Below are 19,510 nucleotides of genomic sequence, written 5' to 3'. Positions count from 1 at the left end.
CCACAACCCTTCTTTCTCGTCCACAACCCTTCTTTCTCGACCACAACCCTTCTTTCTCGACAACAACCCTTCTTTCTCGACCACAACCCTTCTTTCTCGTCCACAACCCTTCTTTCTCCACAACTCTTCTTTCTCGATCACAACCCTTCTTTCTCGTCCACAACCCTTCTTTCTCGTCCACAACCCTTCTTTCTCGACCACAACCCTTCTTTCTCGTCCACAACCCTTCTTTCTCGATCACAACCCTTCTGTCTCGTTCATAACCCTTCTTTCCCGTCCACAACCCTTCTTTCTCGTTCATAACCCTTCTTTCTCGTCCACACCCCTTCTTTCTCGTCCACAACCCTTCTTTCTCGATCACAACCCTTCTGTCTCGTTCATAACCCTTCTGTCTCGTTCATAACCCTTCTTTCTCGTTCATAACCCTTCTTTCTCGTCCACAACCCTTCTTTCTCGTTCATAACCCTTCTTTCTCGTCCACACCCCTTCTTTCTCGTCCACAACCCTTCTTTCTCGTTCATAACCCTTCTTTCTCGTCCACAACCCTTCTTTCTCGTTCATAACCCTTCTTTCTCGTCCACAACCCTTCTTTCTCGTTCATAACCCTTCTTTCTCGTCCACAACCCTTCTTTCTCGTTCATAACCCTTCTTTCTCGTCCACACCCCTTCTTTCTCGACCACAACCCTTCTTTCTCGACCACAACCCTTCTTTCTCGTTCATAACCCTTCTTTCTCGTCCACAATCCTTCTTTCTCGACCACAACCCTTCTTTCTCGACCACAACCCTTCTTTCTCGTTCATAACCCTTCTTTCTCGTCCACAACCCTTCTTTCTCGTCCACAACCCTTCTTTCTCGACCACAACCCTTCTTTCTCGTCCACAACCCTTCTTTCTCGTCCACAACCCTTCTTTCTCGTTCACATCCCTTCTTTCTCGACCACAACCCTTCTTTCTCGTCCACAACCCTTCTTTCTCGACCACAACCCTTCTTTCTCGTCCACAACCCTTCTTTCTCGTTCACATCCCTTCTTTCTCGTCCACAACCCTTCTTTCTCGACCACAACCCTTCTTTCTCGTCCACAACCCTTCTTTCTCGACCACAACCCTTCTTTCTCGACCACAACCCTTCTTTCTCGTCCACAACCCTTCTTTCTCGTCCACAACCCTTCTTTCTCGACCACAACCCTTCTTTCTCGTCCACAACCCTTCTTTCTCGTCCACAACCCTTCTTTCTCGTTCACAACCCTTCTTTCTCGACCACAACCCTTCTTTCTCGTCCACAACCCTACTTTCTCGTCCACAACCCTTCTTTCTCGACCACAACCCTTCTTTCTCGACCACAACCCTTCTTTCTCGTCCACAACCCTTCTTAATCAACTCACTGACTTTAACCATATATTAACCTCCTTTCATTACACCAGTCATCGATCACGTCTGCATTCTTACCTTTCTCCATGTAGACCTTGGGGGCCCACTGAGGGTCTCCGTCAGCATACGGGTCGTTGTAGTGGACCACGGCGGCGTCCTCCTCCTCGTAGTCCACGGGGGGCGGCGGCGGCGGAGGGGGGGACTCGTCGAACATGGCCAAGTCATCCGGGGGAGGCGGCGGGGGCGGAGTCGGGGTCTCGGCGACTGTCGGGACACAGAGGGAGGAAGTTGAGAGACGGCGGCGAACGAAAGGATGGAGCGACGGCGGCCGAGTCATGCGGTTAATGAGGAGGAAACATGCGAGTTTGCTGAGAGAAGTTAGTCGAGCAGAAGAAACAACTGTAAACATTCGGAAACACCGCGATAAATATTATTTATAAAAACCTTTTCACAAAAGACAAATTAATAAAAACAACTCAACAAAAGAAACGAAAAAAACAAGTTTCAATCAACATTTTTCTTCCTTCTTTCTTTTTTGAACACAACCTTCATGTCCACCAGCAGGGGGAGACATTTATCACGAGAGAGTGATGTGTTGATGAAGCTTCATGAAACAGTGTCATTATCTTCAGAGTCCACTAGATGGTAGTGATGTGTTGATGAAGCTTCATGAAACAGTGTCATTATCTTCAGAGTCCACTAGATGGTAGTGATGTGTTGATGAAGCTTCATGAAACGGTGTCATTATCTTCAGAGTCCACTAGATGGTAGTGATGTGTCGATGAAGCTTCATGAAACAGTGTCATTATCTTCAGAGTCCACTAGATGGTAGTGATGTGTCGATGAAGCTTCATGAAACAGTGTCATTATCTTCAGAGTCCACTAGATGGTAGTGATGTGTCGATGAAGCTTCATGAAACAGTGTCATTATCTTCAGAGTCCACTAGATGGTAGTGATGTGTCGATGAAGCTTCATGAAACAGTGTCATTATCTTCAGAGTCCACTAGATGGTAGTGATGTGTCGATGAAGCTTCATGAAACAGTGTCATTATCTTCAGAGTCCACTAGATGGTAGTGATGTGTTGATGAAGCTTCATGAAACAGTGTCATTATCTTCAGAGTCCACTAGATGGTAGTGATGCGTCGATGCAGCTTCATGAAACGGTGTCATTATTATTAGAGTCCAGTAGGTGTCACTCTCTGCTCTCTAACCTACTGTTTTGAACGTCTATTCTACTCAAACCTCACATCATGTTCTCCTGAAGTTCACGTGTTCGTCGCATTAAACAAGTTAAAAACTCTGATACATCGTCAACAAACATGCAGAGAAAAACATTTCACACTCAAATAAATTCTTCACGAGCGACTCTTCACTGCCGCCCTGCTGGAGGGCAGGAGAGGTGCATGCTGGGAGAGGATCTAGGAGGAGGATCTGCTGGACTTACTGCTCTCCTGCATCCTGGCCACGAAGCCAGTCAGAGGGATCTGTGGAGTCAGCTGAGGCATGGGGGGGGGAGGAGGAGCGACAGACACTGAGGGAGGAGAGGAAGAACGACAGGAACGACAGGAACGACGGAGATGAAGGACAGATGAAGGACAGGTGAAGGACAGGTGAAGGACAGGAAGTGAAAGAGTTACTGATCCATCATTAATGAAGCCAACAGACTGAAAAAGTTACGTCTGAACTACAGAAGAAAATTCATGTTTTTTATTTCAAATGTTGTTTTATTGAAAGATTGTTTTTTAAATGAAATAAAAATAACTGAATTCAATCATTTTTATATTCAAAGGTCGATGTTTTAAATAATTGAATATTCAAATTTAGATCATTTAAAAATCTATTAAAAGAATGTAATGTGTCCAGTTTCAAATTCCGATGATTCAAAAACCCATTTTTTAAATACATTATTTTGAGTTTTAGAATTGAATTTAAAAAGCTACGAATTTTAAAAAGGTTGACTGAAGGAGGAATAGAACCAGCAACGTTCTGGTTATGATGACGTCACACTAACAACAGAACCTCATGTGAAGAGCGGAAATCTAGAAACTACTACTTCTGACCGACAGGGGGCGCTGTCTACTTAAATCTACTCAATAGTGACTCGAGTTTTTCTTATTCGATTATTTGAAGATTTAACTGATGATGAACTTTGATAACAACAACAGCTACACAAACAACAACATCTACACAAACAACAACATCTACACAAACGACAACAGTTACACAAACAACAACATCTACACAAACGACAACAGTTACACAAACAACAACATCTACACAAACGACAACAGCTACACAAACAACAGCAGCTACACAAACGACAACAGCTACACAAACGACAACAGCTACACAAACGACAACATCTACACAAACGACAGCAGCTACACAAACAACAACATATACACAAACAACATCTACACAAACAGCAACATCTACACAAACGACAACATCTACACAAACGACAACAGCTACACAAACAACAACATCTACACAAACTACAACAGCTACACAAACAACAGCAGCTACACAAACAACAACAGCTACACAAACAACAGCAGCTACACAAACGACAGCAGCTACACAAACAACAAAAGCTACACAAACAACAACAGCTACACAAACAACAACAGCTACACAAACAACAATAGCTCCACAAGCAACAACAGCTACACAAACAACAACAGCTACACAAATATAGTATCGTGACATTCCTCAGGAGTTCAGAGGTCGTGTCTTCCTCAGAAGCAGGAAGTTGACGTCAAGTACAAACATTAACGTGTAGAAGAAGAGTTTCTTCATCTTGTTGTTTCAAATTAGTTTCTAAAATAAATCCAGCAGATAAAGTACGTCGTCAGAAAGAGACTGTTGATGCTGAAGTACTGGACAATACTACACATATATACTTGTTACTACACTATCACAACACCAAAGTCAAGTACTGGACAATACTACACATATATACTTGTTACTACACTATCACAAAACTAGAGTCAAGTACTGGACAATACTACACATATATACTTGTTACTACACTACCACAACACCAGAGTCAAGTAGTTGACAATACTACACATTTATACTTGTTACTACACTACCACAACACCAGAGTCAAGTGCTGGACAATACTACACATTTATACTTGTTACTACACTATCACAGTATATAGTATCGTGATACGTAGAGTATCAGATTCAACACACTAGTTGTTACCTCACATACATTAGTTGTGTATCACTGATCAACACTAACTAAGCTGGACTTCAATACTCTGAAGGTCTTACTTGAGTTCTGAGTGTAGCCTGGAGATCCTCCGTTAATGTGCGGCAGATGTTGCTGCTGCAGATGTTGCTGCTGAAGCTGCTGCTGCTGCTGCTGCAAGGACAGCTGCGAGGTGACCGAAGGCGCTCGACGGTAGGTGCCGGTGGCCGACACCATGGACACCGAGGAGTTGGACGGGTTGTGCCGCGAGATCTGCCGCGAGATGGTTCCAAACTGGGACATCGGAGCAGGACCCAGTCCAGGCCCGGGAGCGACAGCTGGAAACACCCGGAGGAGGAGAGAGGGAAGAAAGGGAAGAGGAGAAAGAGGAGGTGATTAGAAGAAACACAAAGACCCTGGAACACTGAAGGAGGAAAACAGGAAGAGCTCAGTCAGCGGACGTTAATTGACAGGAAGTGTCGGCGGCGCTCGTGAGAAGAATGAAAAGAGACACTTCGATGGAGTGATTAAGTTTCAGAGAAAGAAACTGTGGCAACGACTGACAAGCAGCAGATACTGAAACATGAAGAAATATTACGTCTCCGTATCATGAATAGAACTGTAAAAAGTACAAGTACAAGTATATTCCTAAACTAAATAAAAAAAAGAAAATCCAATAACTGTTACTGTAGTGACGTTTCACATGGTTCATATTACTCCACGAGGCTACCTGGTATTACTCAAAGAGGCTACCTGGTATTTCTTCAAGAGGCTACCTGGTATTACTCCACGAGGCTACCTGCTATTAATCCACGAGGCTACCTGTTATTACTCCAAGGGGCTATCTGGTATTTCTCCAAGAGGCTATCTGGTATTAATCCAAGAGGCTACCTGGTATTACTCCAGGAGGCTACCTGGTATTTCTCCAAGAGAGTACAAGGTATTATTCCAAGAGGCTAACTGGTATTACTTCAACAGGCTTTCTGCTATTACTCCACGAGGCCATCTGGTATTTCTCCACGAGGCCACCTGGTATTTCTCCACGAGGCTACCTGGTATTTCTCCACGAGGCTACCTGGTATTACTCCAGGAGGCTACCTGGTATTACTGCAAGAGGCTACCTGGTATTACTCCAAGAGGCTATCTGGTATTTCTCCACGAGGCTACCTGGTATTACTGCAAGAGGCTACCTGCTATTACTCCACAAGGCTATCTGGTATTACTCCAAGAGGCTACCTGGTATTACTGCAAGAGGCTTTCTGCTATTACTCCAGTAGGCTACCTGGTATTTCTCCATGAGGCTACCTGGTATTTCTCCACGAGGCTACCTGGTATTTCTCCACGAGGCTACCTGGTATTTCTCCACGAGGCTACCTGGTATTACTCCAGGAGGCTACCTGGTATTACTGCAAGAGGCTACCTGGTATTACTCCAAGAGGCTATCTGGTATTTCTCCACGAGGCTACCTGGTATTACTGCAAGAGGCTACCTGCTATTACTCCACAAGGCTATCTGGTATTACTCCAAGAGGCTACCTGGTATTACTGCAAGAGGCTTTCTGCTATTACTCCAGTAGGCTACCTGGTATTTCTCCATGAGGCTACCTGGTATTTCTCCACGAGGCTACCTGGTATTTCTCCAAGAGGCTACCTGGTATTACTGCAAGAGGCTTTCTGCTATTACTCCAGTAGGCTATCTGGTATTTCTCCAAGAGGCTATCTGGTATTTCTCCAAGAGGCTACCTGGTATTACTCCAGGAGGCTACCTGGTATTTCTCCACTAGGCTACCTGGTATTACTCCACGAGGCTACCTGCTATTAATCCACATGCTACCTGCTATTACTCCAAGAGGCTACCTGCTATTACTCCAAGAGGCTACCTGGTATTACTCCACGAGGCTATCTGGTACTTCTCCAAGAGGCTACCTGGTATTACGCTAGGAGGCTACCTGGTATTTCTCCAAGAGGCTACCTGTTATTACTCCACGAGGCTACCTGGTATTACTCCACGAGGCTACCTGGTATTACTCCGATGGGCTACCAGGTATTTCTCCTAGAGGCTACCTGCTATTACTCCAGGAGGCTACCTGCTATTACTCCAAGAGGCTACCTGCTATTACTCCAAGAGGCTACCTGCTATTACTCCAAGAGGCTACCTGCTATTACTCCAAGAGGCTACCTGCTATTACTCCAAGAGGCTACCTGCTATTACTCCAAGAGGCTACCTGGTATTACTCCACTAGGGTACTTGGTATTACTCCAAGAGGCTCCCTTGTTTTTCTCCACAAGGCCTGATAGTAATCTATGTATATAATATATTATTAATGTATATTAATGTTGTAATACAAGCTAATTAGCCTCAAGCTAGGAGTAAAAGAGGCTCAATCTCGAAGCATCTTTTCTCAAACTCAACTATTTCCTGTTGTTTAAAATAATCGTCTCGGGGGAGATTCTCACAGAACTGGGCGGAACCTGAGGAAGCTGGAGATCCAGAGGAGAGAACACACAACATGAAGCAGCATCAGAACTGTGTGTGTGTGCGTGTGTGCGTGTTTCTACCGACTACACAACATTGTGGGTCACATCGATCAAACTAAACGGGTCGAAGCGTGAACGAGCAAAACAATTATCAAGTTGACGTTTGGGTTCGATGTGGTTCATAAAGACGAGTTAAATGAAGCCGACGGCGTTTATGGATCAATGAGAGATGAAGGATACACAATAAACACACAATAAACACACAATAAACGCACAATAAACACACACCATCATACACAGAAGACACACCGACGTGTTCTGGTTGGTTCTTTCATGACGACCCGACCGGGTCAGAGACTTAAACACGTGATGAGTTTCACTGCATTATTTGGATTTAAATCAAAACAAAAGAAAATTCTGTATATTTTTAATTTTCTCCTTTTTTTATTCAATTAAAAATCATTTTAATTTATATTTTGACTTTTTTCAAGCTTAAAAAAAGTCTTACAGTACAAAAATAAATCAGTTACAATAAAAATTATACTTTCTTTCATAAATATTAATATTTTTAATAAATCGATGACTAAAGAAAAACATGTTGATACGAGATATTTGTACTTCTTTCAGTAAACCTCACTCAAAAACAACGAGAAAAAACTCCACAAGAAAATATGACGTTTCATTGCATATATTTGTTATAAACACATAATAAAAAATAATAACAAATTGAACAGTTTGTTACCATAAAAATGATCATTAGAGATTTCACAGTAATTCATGTTTTTTAAACAAACTCTTGATTCAAAGAAGTGAAAGAAGGACAATAAAGAACGAGGGAATTTTTAGCTCCTTCAGTGATTCTCACTTACCTCCAAAACAAAAAGAGGAAAAAACACCACCACCACGAAATATAAAGTATTACTGCAAGCAAAAGAATTGAATCGTTTCTAACAAGTTATGTCGTGACAAAGGCTAACTAGCCATGAGCTAGCTTTAGCGTTAGCTCGCTATAGGATAATGTTAAAACTTGATGCAAAAATGAAAGATGTTATTTCTAAACGCCAACTAGCCATGAGCTAGCATTAGCGTTAGCTCGCTATAAGATAATGTTAAAACTTCATGCAAAAATGAAAGTTTTTATTTCTAAACGCTAACTAGCCATGAGCTAGCATTAGCGTTAGCTCGCTATAAGATAATGTTAAAACTTGATGCAAAAATGAAAGTTTTTATTTCTAAACGCTAACTAGCCATGAGCTAGCATTAGCGTTAGCTCGCTATAAGATAATGTTAAAACTTGATGCAAAAATGAAAGTTTTTATTTCTAAACGCTAACTAGCCATGAGCTAGCATTAGCATTAGCTCGCTATAAGATAATGTTAAAACTTGATGCAAAAATGAAAGTTTTTATTTCTAAACGCTAACTAGCCATGAGCTAGCATTAGCGTTAGCTCGCTATAAGAATGTTAAAACTTGATGCAAAAATGAAAGTTTTTATTTCTAAACGCTAACTAGCCATGAGCTAGCATTAGCATTAGCTCGATATAAGATAATGTTAAAACTTGATGCAAAAATGAAAGTTTTTATTTCTAAACGCCAACTAGCCATGAGCTAGCATTAGCGTTAGCTCGCTATAAGATAATGTTAAAACTTGATGCAAAAATGAAAGTTTTTATTTCTAAACGCTAACTAACCATGAGCTAGCATTAGCATTAGCTCGATATAAGATAATGTTAAAACTTGATGCAAAAATGAAAGTTTTTTATTTCTAAACGCTAACTAGCCATGAGCTAGCATTAGCTCGCTATAAGATAATGTTAAAACTTGATGCAAAGATTAAAGTTTTCATTTCTAAACGCTAACTAGCCATGAGCTAGCATTAGCTCGCTATAAGATAATGTTAAAACTTGATGCAAAAATGAAAGTTTTTATTTCTAAACGCTAACTAACCATGAGCTAGCATTAGCATTAGCTCGATATAAGATAATGTTAAAACTTGATGCAAAAATGAAAGTTTTTATTTCTAAACACTAACTAGCCATGAGCTAGCATTAGCTTGCTATAAGATAATGTTAAAACTTGATGCAAAGATTAAAGTTTTCATTTCTAAACGCTAACTAGCCATGAGCTAGCATTAGCTCGCTATAAGATAATGTTAAAACTTGATGCAAAAATGAAAGTTTTTATTTCTAAACGCTAACTAGCCATGAGCTAGGATTAGCGTTAGCTCGCTATAAGATAATGTTAAAACTTGATGCAAAAATGAAAGTTTTTATTTCTAAACGCTAACTAGCCATGAGCTAGCATTAGCTTGCTATAAGATAATGTTAAAACTTGATGCAAAGATTAAAGTTTTCATTTCTAAACGCTAACTAGCCATGAGCTAGCATTAGCTCGCTATAAGATAATGTTAAAACTTGATGCAAAAATGAAAGTTTTTATTTCTAAACGCTAACTAGCCATGAGCTAGGATTAGCGTTAGCTCGCTATAAGATAATGTTAAAACTTAAAATAGTAATTCTGGAGATATTCAAGTCTCTTGCTCGCAGGATCCAAACACCCGTCGGAGCCCAACACCTCCACCTGTCCGAGGGTCACATGGTCTCACCTAGGGCTGGCGGCGGGGGGGCCGCGGGCGGGCCGAACCCGGCGAGGAAGGGGGGCGGTGGCGGGGGAGGAGGGGGAGGCGCCCCCGGGGGGGAGAACATGGGTGCGACTGAAAGAAGTGGTTCAGGTAAGAAATCCTGCTCAGACATTTTCAAGAGTCGCTCCAGATTTAAATCTCCGTCGACCCGACGGCGTGTTGCCATGACGACCGGCTGGAGTCGATCTGCTGCAGAACCTTGTTTTACCTTCAGGATCGATTCCCTCAAGTCGCTGCAGCTCTTAGACGAGCTCACTGAGAACGACACGCCTGAGTATCACGTTTTCTTCAATGATACTGTAATAATGTTTAAAAGCACTGTCTCCATAAATACCTTCATTTATCTTTTTATACTTATCATAATTTGTAGTTTTGTTTCACGTTATTACTTCATTTTTGTGTTGCAATTCAACTTCTGGCCACTAGATTTACAGTCACCACGTCCTCTGAACATTTACTACATTATCACAACACCAGAGTCAAGTACTCCACAATACTACACATATATACTTGTTACTACACTATCACAACACCAGAGTCAAGTACTCCACAATACTACACATATATACTTGTGACTACACTATAAGAGCACCAGAGTCAAGTACTGGACAATACTACACATATATACTTGTTACTACACTATCACAACACCAGAGTCAAGTACTCCACAATACTACACATATATACTTGTGACTACACTATCAGAGCACCAGAGTCAAGTACTGGACAATACTACACATATATACTTGTTACTACACTATCACAACACCAGAGTCAGGTACTCCACAATACTACACATATATACTTGTTACTACAGTATCACAACACCAGAGTCAAGTACTCCACAATACTACACATATATACTTGTTACTACACTATCACAACACCAGAGTCAAGTACTAGACAATACTACACATATATACTTGTTACTACAGTATCACAACACCAGAGTCAAGTACTGGACAATACTACACATATATACTTGTTACTACACTATCACAACACCAGAGTCAAGTACTAGACAATACTACACATATATACTTGTTACTACACTATCACAACACCAGAGTCAAGTACTGGACAATACTACACATATATACTTGTTACTACACTATCACAACACCAGAGTCAAGTACTGGACAATACTACACATATATACTTGTTACTACACTATCAGAGCACCAGAGTCAAGTACTGGACAATTCTACACATATATACTTGTTACTACACTATCACAACACCAGAGTCAAGTACTCCACAATACTACACATATATACTTGTTACTACACTATCACAACACCAGAGTCAAGTACTCCACAATACTACACATATATACTTGTTACTACACTATCACAACACCAGAGTCAAGTACTCCACAATACTACACATATATACTTGTTACTACACTATCACAACACCAGAGTCAAGTACTAGACAATACTACACATATATACTTGTTACTACACTATCACAACACCAGAGTCAAGTACTCCACAATACTACACATATATACTTGTTACTACACTATCACAACACCAGAGTCAAGTACTCCACAATACTACACATATATACTTGTTACTACACTATCACTATATATCGTATGGTTGACCGTGTATCGTGATCATTCTTTTTCAAATACACACCCCTGTTTTGGCGGGTGATACGAGGGTGAGGTGCAGAAAGGTCGGGGGTCATGAGCGTGTCCTGAACTCACCATGTCCAGAGTTGGGGATGGAGGGCGTTGGAACCGCGATGGGGATCCCGATGCCGCTGCTGCCGCTGTTCTCTCGGCTGCTGCTGCCGCCGCTGCTGCCGCTGAGAGACGACGAGTGTTTGTGAGAACGTGAAGGAATGTTCAAGGTCAAAGGTCAAAGGTCCCACCCCTGATCGACCCCGGAGCTCGTAGTTCACCCTCCCCTCCTCCCTCATCCTCCCTTCCTGGATCAGACCTTGATCCTCCTCTGTGGCTTCTTTCATCTCTCCATCCCCCACATTACCCATCATCCCCCACATTACCCATCATGCCCCTGTGATCCACCTCGGCCTCGGGTCACGTTTCCTTCTGGGTTCTGTGACTCTATGAAGCTCAGGATTTCTAGCCACAGACCTTCAGCTCCTTCCATTTAGTTCATCTGTCAATCAAGTCCATAGTACTAATAATAATACTACATGAAGTCATCATATGAATTATAGATTGTTTTATTCAAATTATTTTTATATTTAAAGGTTAAATTATTAATTTTTTTAAATATTTTAATTCAATTATTTGTATATTACATTATTTTTTTATATTGAATTATTCGACATTTTTAACATTTACACACAGAATTTGACATTTAATTCCAATAACTCTAAATTCAAGACTGGCGTTCTGTCCAGGGTGTCCCCTGCCTCTCGCCCGTAGAAGCTGGGACACACTCCATAACAGATAAACATTCTTTCATTCATTGTCGTATTTTCACGTTAATGTTTCACGACAAATTTAAGCAACGATTTATTTATTCATTTCTCACTTTATCTGGTGCCATAAATGCTAATTAGCCTAGCGTTAGCGTTAGCGTTAGCTAATTTGAAAAGATTATGTTAAAATCAGATTTGATGTCCATCATTGTTTCAATATCTATTCATTACGTAACAGTTTGTCTGAGGAATGATATTATCAACTTAATCTATAGCAAACTTATTTAATGTGTGATATTAGAATATCTTAAGAAACAATACGGTTCTGAGAATGTGACGATAAAAGAGTCAAAAGTGACGTCACATCAGATATTTATGAGTCACAGTCATTTAGCCGACGACTCATAACTCACTTGTGATGAAACGTTTCTGCTCTGATGAGAGTTTTGCACTCGCTCCTGCTACTGCAGTACTCCATTAGTACATGTTACTGCAGTACTCCATTAGTACATGTTACTGCAGTACTCCATTAGTACATGTTACTGCAGTACTCCATTAGTACATGTTACTGCAGTACTCCATTAGTACATGTTACTGCAGTACTCCATTAGTACATGTTACTGCAGTACTCCATTAGTACATGTTACTGCAGTACTCCATTAGTACATGTTACTGCAGTACTCCATTAGTACATGTTACTGCAGTACTCCATTAGTACATGTTACTGCAGTACTCCATTAGTACATGTTACTGCAGTACTCCATTAGTACATGTTACTGCAGTACTCCATTAGTACATGCTACTGCAGTACTCCATTAGTACATGTTACTGCGGTACTCCATTAGTACATGTTACTGCAGTACTCCATTAGTACATGCTACTGCAGTACTCCATTAGTACATGCTACTGCAGTACTCCATTAGTACATGTTACTGCAGTACTCCATTAGTACATGCTACTGCAGTACTCAATACATTCAGTCCAGACAAACAAATAACATGACGACTCAAAAAGTACTAATATTCACCTTCTGGTGTGTATTTCAGTCCCTATTATATACAGTCTACTATGAATGTCAATAAACTAATAAATATGACAATATATGGTCATAATGTAAGTCAGGGACCATTTATTACATCAGGGGCCACATTATGTTGTGGAACTGTTGTGAATGTGAAAGAAATAATCATTACTCCGCGAGGCTCCCTGGTATTACAAGACAAGGGATACCTGGTATTACTCCACAATGCTACCTAGTATTACTCCACGAGGCGACCTAGTATTACTCCACGAGGGATACCTGGTATTACTCACCGAGGCGACCTAGTATTACTCCACGAGGGATACCTGGTATTACTCCACTAGGGATACCTAGTATTACTCCACGAGGGATACCTGGTATTACTCCACGAGGGATACCTAGTATTACTCCGCGAGGCGACCTAGTATTACTCCACGAGGGATACCTGGTATTACTCACCGAGGCGACCTAGTATTACTCCACGAGGGATACCTGGTATTACTCCACTAGGGATACCTAGTATTACTCCACGAGGGATACCTAGTATTACTCCACGAGGTTACCTAGTTTTACTCCACGAGGGATACCTGGTATTACTCCACGGGGCTACCTGGTATTACTCCACGGGGCTACCTGGTTTTACTCTGCGAGGCTACATAGTATTACTCCACGAGGCTTCATACCATTACTCCACGAGTCTACCTGTTATTACTCCCCGAGTCTACCTGGTATTACTCTACGAGTCTACCTGGTATTACTCCACGAGTCCACCTGGTATTACTCAACGAGTCTACCTGGTATTACTCCACGAGACTACCTGATATTACTCCACGAGGTGACCTAGTATTACTCCACGAGTCTATCTAGTATTAATCCACGAGGAATACCTGGTATTACTCCACGAGGCTACCTGGTATTACTCCACGAGACTACCTGATATTACTCCACGAGACTACCTGATATTACTCCACGAGGTGACCTAGTATTACTCCACGAGTCTATCTAGTATTACTCCACGAGGAATACCTGGTATTACTCCACGAGGCTACCTGGTATTACTCCACGAGACTACCTGGTATTACTCCACGAGACTACCTGATATTACTCCACGAGGTGACCTAGTATTACTCCACGAGTCTATCTAGTATTAATCCACGAGGAATACCTGGTATTACTCCGCGAGGTGACCTGGTATTACACATTAGTTTATGATACATTAAGCTGAGTTTAGGAAAATAATTCAAGGTCAAAGGTCATAATGAAAGTCTACCTGTGCGTGCGCGGCCTCTGGTTGAGCGAGGCCGTGCGTCCAGGGCTGTGTTGACCGCCGTGTTGACTGCCCAGTCGAGCTGGACTGGTCATGTAGTCGTTAGGCACGGTGGGGGGTTTGACCGGCTCCAGGGTCTTGTACGATTGGTTACGCCTGCGGATGAGGATCGATTAGATGAGACGACATGTCTTTTTTATAAACTGATCCTCAGAAGATCTTTACGTTATTTACCAAATAGATCTCACTGACATAATCTAGTACATAGTCTATGTTGGTGTTGTCCTGAAAACAATCTGGATCCACAAAGATTTTGAAGTATAACTGAAATTTAGGTCTAAAATGACTCTGAAATATTTTTTTATGTTTATATGTTTCGGTTCAGGAACAGCAACACTATCTTTGGATGTTAAACATGTTTCTTTTAAATAAATAACACTATAATTACATGTACTTTAAGATATGTAAATGTAGTTGATAATAATAATCATCAAATGAAAAGTTCAGAAACAAATCTGAGCAAAAAAGTTAAAATACAGTTTAGCGTTGATGCTAAAATAACAAGTACAACTGTAAGTAAGTAGTACAACTGTAAGTAAGTAGTCAAACTGTGGTAAAGTTACTTCTGTAACGACCCGTCACGATGAATCGATTCACGCTATGACTCAAGTCTCACCCGAGGGTGCCCCGCCCTGACATGGGGGGGCTCGGGGGCTTCTGGGTGGGCGGGGTGGTCCTGGACAGGGTCCCGGCTCTGATGGCCTGGTTGTTCCCGTGTTGCTGGGCGAGAAAAAACATGGAATCATGGGAAAGAAAAACATCAACGAGTCACAAGAACACGTTTTTAACGACACATCGACTTGAGTGTGAGACAGAAAACTTTGAAGGATGATGTTTATAAAACATAGATATAAAGTGATCATGTTCTTGTCCATACAAATATTACTACAAAGAAACTTTTCATTTTACTTTAAGAGGCTACAAATAAAACAAAGAAATGAAATTAAAAATTATACATTTATGAATCCATCCATTAATCCATCCATCCATTAATACATCACTCCATCTATCTATCCATTAATACATCCATCCATTAATACATCCATCCATCCATCCATTAATACATCCATCCATTAATACATCACTCCATCTATCTATCCATTAATACATCCATCCATTAATATATCCATCCATCCATCCATTAATACATCCATCTATCCATCCATCCATCCATCCATCCATTAATATATCCATCCATCCATTAATACATCCATCCATCCATCCATTAATACATCCATCTATCTATCCATTAATACATCCATCCATTAATATATCCATCCATCCATCCATTAATACATCCATCCATTAATATATCCATCCATCCATTAATATATCCATCCATCCATCCATCCATTCATTAATACATCCATCCATCCATCCATCCATTAATACATCCATCCATCCATTAATACATCCATCCCTTAATACATCCATGCATAAGTCTATCCATCCATCCATCCATCCATCCATCAATCATGCATTAATCCATCCATCCATCCATCCATCAATCATGCATGAATCCATCCATCTGTCCATCGATACATCCATCCATCCTTTCATACATCGCTCCATCCATCCATTGATACGTTCATCCATCCATCCATCCATCCCTCCATCCATCCCTCCATGCATCCATCCATGTTCCAAGCACAGGGTGGTGTATTGATGAAGAAAAAATAAAGTTTGATTCTCAACATCAACTCCAGCCTAAAGTCTCACACTCAAGTCGACACGTTATTGACGACATCATGGCGGCGCATTAATAAACTAGCGGTCATTAAGTTAACGAGTTTGGACCAGAGAGGGTGTTAAAGTGCAGGAGAGACTAGAGGGTCTGGGTCGACAACAGGGGGATGGATGGGAGGCGACGACGATCACGTCTAGCAGCAGCAGGGAGTCGCGGGGTTCGATAAATAATGGATCGAAGCAAAACGGGTCATTTGACAAACAACTTACCTTTGCTTTTAGCCACTTAGCGTGGGCGAGAGAGAGAGAGAGAGAGAGAGAACGTCACAGAGAAGTTTAGACACAAGTCACGACATTTAGAAAAACATTGGAAGAAGTGGAGGCGACCACACCCTGAGTCAGATCTTTATCTCACTCTTATATCATCTACTTCACAACATCTCACGTCTGAATCTTCAGCATTTAACTGATGCACGTGTTTCGTAGATGTTTTTCAAAGCAACAAACTCTCAATCTTTCAAAAATAAAAACACATACAAGTTTCATTAGAATAAATATTGTTCAGAATTTTCTTCTTCTGAACATTCCTTGACTACTTTTAATTTGTTTTCAAAACAAAATATGTCCAAACATCAGCTTTAAAAGCTGCTGGACGCACTGTATCCTCTCGTCCTCAGTTGTAACTGCTTTCGTTTGTTTTGAAACCAAAATATGTCCAAACATCAGCTTTAGAAGCTGCTGTAGTCACAGTATCCTCTCGTCCTCAGTCATTGAATTGTTCTTCTAGCAGTGGAGGACGCCATGACTGCTGCCATCTAGAGGCCGGAAGTTGAATTGATACACAAAAATTAACAAACAGTGAATATCTGAATGCTGGATGCTAATAATATAAATAATATACAAATATAATATATATATAATGTTGATACAGTGCCGTTGAATACTGAACAAGTTAATGTCTTGGTTGAACTTTTTAAATGTGAAATCTGACGCTACATTGTATCTGTTCTCTGATTACGAAGAGCATTCGTTTACATTCAGGCTGAAGATCATTTCAACGACTCCAACAGCATGTCGTGTGGATCCATGTCAGAGAGAATATGTCGAGCCGTGGGTTTATCTCGACAACTGCAGTCAAGTGGCTCATCTATTATGCATCTTCCCAGGAGGCCTCGGCAGAAACATCGCCGCAGAAGAGAGTTCAGAGGAAATCATCTTCAGAGAGAAGGTCCAATGTGGAGCTGATGCTTGGAAGCCAGTCCTCACAGGTCCTCACAGCGAGAAGATCTGGGTCACGGAGCTTCTGTCTGAACTCACGAGAGACGATAGCGTCTCACACGTGAAGGATTCATGTGATGTTGGTGATGTTCGTGAAGGTCGGATCGATCTCGCTCGGACCTGAGGTCCTGCAGATGCTGAGAAATCTGACCAGAGACCAACAAGATCCTGGAAGCCACGGTGAAAATATCCATAGACTTGAATATATCGCAATATTCTTTTCATGACACTGTGTTTCAACAGAACTGTATCAATTTTATATTAATTTATTATTATTATATATACATTATTTTATATTTATTATACTTATTTTCATGACACGGTATCGTGTTTCAACAGAACTGTATCAATTTTATTTTGTGGCTTTCAACTCACGTTTAATTTATTATGATTATATATATTATTTAATATTTATTATTCTTATTTGTATGATATTTCAATAAAGTGGAAATAAAATAATTGGATTGTATTCATATCGTTTAAGCATCAAATAATTGAATAGGTAGAATTAGTTTTTTCATTATGGAATAGAATATTTACTAAATTCATGATTTTTAATTTTTTTTTAAACAAATAGTTTGATTTTCTGAATCAGTAAACTTTTCATCTCGTCTCAGTTTTTTTCTTATAAGATCGTGAACTTCCAAACAAACCTGTCCGTCTTCACCGTATGCTAACGAGCTAAGTTGTTAGCGTCATTTATAAAGTGTTATAAACAAGTGTAAACCTGTCCGTCTTCACCGTATGCTAACGAGCTAAGTTGTTAGCGTCATTTATAAAGTGTTATAAACAAGTGTAAACCTGTCCGTCTTCACCGTATGCTAACGAGCTAAGTTGTTAGCGTCATTTATAAAGTGTTATGTGTGCGTGTTCAAGGATTTATTATTGATTTGGTGATATCACGACGCGCCGGCGGCTCCTCTCTGATGTCGCTCAGTTTGGCGGGAAACTGATGCAAGTCCCGCGAGACTGAGCTTTATAAGAGATATTTTTCTACCATCATGTCGACACCGAAGCGTTGAAATAAACGAAAAGGAAATATCATCGTTTTCCTTCTTTAAACTACACTACAGTACTCGCTCGAGCACGCGGCTACATTTTTAGGTGAAAGAAAAAAAACATCGCATTAATATCGATATCGCGATTCAAGACACTGATATCGAATATCGCACATATTTCCGATATCGTGCAGCCTTGTATAGAACCTTCCAGACACGAGCTGCTCACAGGAACAAAACCATCGTAAAGAATAAAAGCACGACAGGATTTCTAATCATGGTTTGATGAGATTATCATCATCTGACGTCGTTCTTGTCAGACCCAGAAACATCCTGATCCATCATGTCCGTCCAGACGTGTGTTCTCAGTGAACCTGCTGGAGATGATCCCACTGACCCGTCGTCAACATGATCTCACCATCGAGTCTTGAAGCAGTAGATCGAACATCCTGTACAATAATGTTGAGTATTGATGTTGAGTATCGATGGACCACGGGGTCCTGGTCGATGACGGGTGATTGACAGTTTGGACCGGTACTAAGAACTTTTCTCAGGCCCGCCGGGATCATCGTGAACGACAGGATCCATCGGACCTCCTGAATACAAGCGACGCCGCAGTGACGGCTGTCAATCCAATCTGACTGACGGGTCATTGATTGGCTGATGCTGGAGACGGAGGACGATAGGATGAATGTCAGGAAATGACATCATCAGAATGACCTGGTGACCTCTGAGATGAACGATAGTTTTAATGTTGTTTTAATGTTTTTAAGCATTTAATTGTTTTAATTAACATTGACTTGAACAATGTCTGTATTGAAAGGGTTGAATTATTTTTGAATAAATTGAATATTTTCACATAATCTTTTTCCAAAGAGTTTGATCTATTAATAAATTCATAAATTCAACATTATTATGCGACGGATTGTTGCTCGTGGATGATTGACAGCAGTGTGATAGTCGTCTGACATCATTATACCAACTTTTATATATTTATATATGGCAGTTAAAAGACCATGACTGAACAAAATATTCAATTAATACAATGTAATATTGAATTATCAGAGTTAAAATATTAAACTATACAGTAGAAATGCATTAATTAATTGAAATA

At 40.7% G+C, this 19,510-nt stretch overlaps 1 protein-coding gene across 8 annotated transcripts in view; it reads right to left on the bottom strand.

Annotated features, from left to right (window-relative positions):
• The window catches only part of abi1a (abl interactor 1a), a 68,807-nt gene that overhangs the window by 5,074 nt on the left and 44,223 nt on the right, over positions 1-19,510 (bottom strand). Inside the window, exons 4-11 of one of the 8 annotated variants that reach the window (XM_087788448.1) lie at positions 16,391-16,405; positions 15,051-15,154; positions 14,378-14,530; positions 11,401-11,501; positions 9,651-9,758; positions 4,652-4,906; positions 2,815-2,901; positions 1,447-1,632 (exon numbers count right to left, since the gene is read on the bottom strand). In XM_087788448.1, coding sequence (XP_087644574.1) covers positions 1,447-1,632; positions 2,815-2,901; positions 4,652-4,906; positions 9,651-9,758; positions 11,401-11,501; positions 14,378-14,530; positions 15,051-15,154; positions 16,391-16,405 — 1,009 coding nt within the window. The remainder of the gene's footprint in view (positions 1-1,446; positions 1,633-2,814; positions 2,902-4,651; positions 4,907-9,650; positions 9,759-11,400; positions 11,502-14,377; positions 14,531-15,050; positions 15,155-16,390; positions 16,406-19,510) is intronic. The other 7 variants (XM_087788450.1, XM_087788449.1, XM_087788451.1 and 4 more) reach the window with 7 other exon arrangements.

This window comes from Callionymus lyra, chromosome 4, assembly GCF_982586985.1.
Source record: "Callionymus lyra chromosome 4, fCalLyr1.hap1.1, whole genome shotgun sequence".
Classification (NCBI taxonomy): domain Eukaryota; kingdom Metazoa; phylum Chordata; class Actinopteri; order Syngnathiformes; family Callionymidae; genus Callionymus; species Callionymus lyra.
The sequence above is the reverse complement of the archived record's forward strand: the minus strand, read 5'-3'. Positions and strand labels throughout refer to the sequence as shown.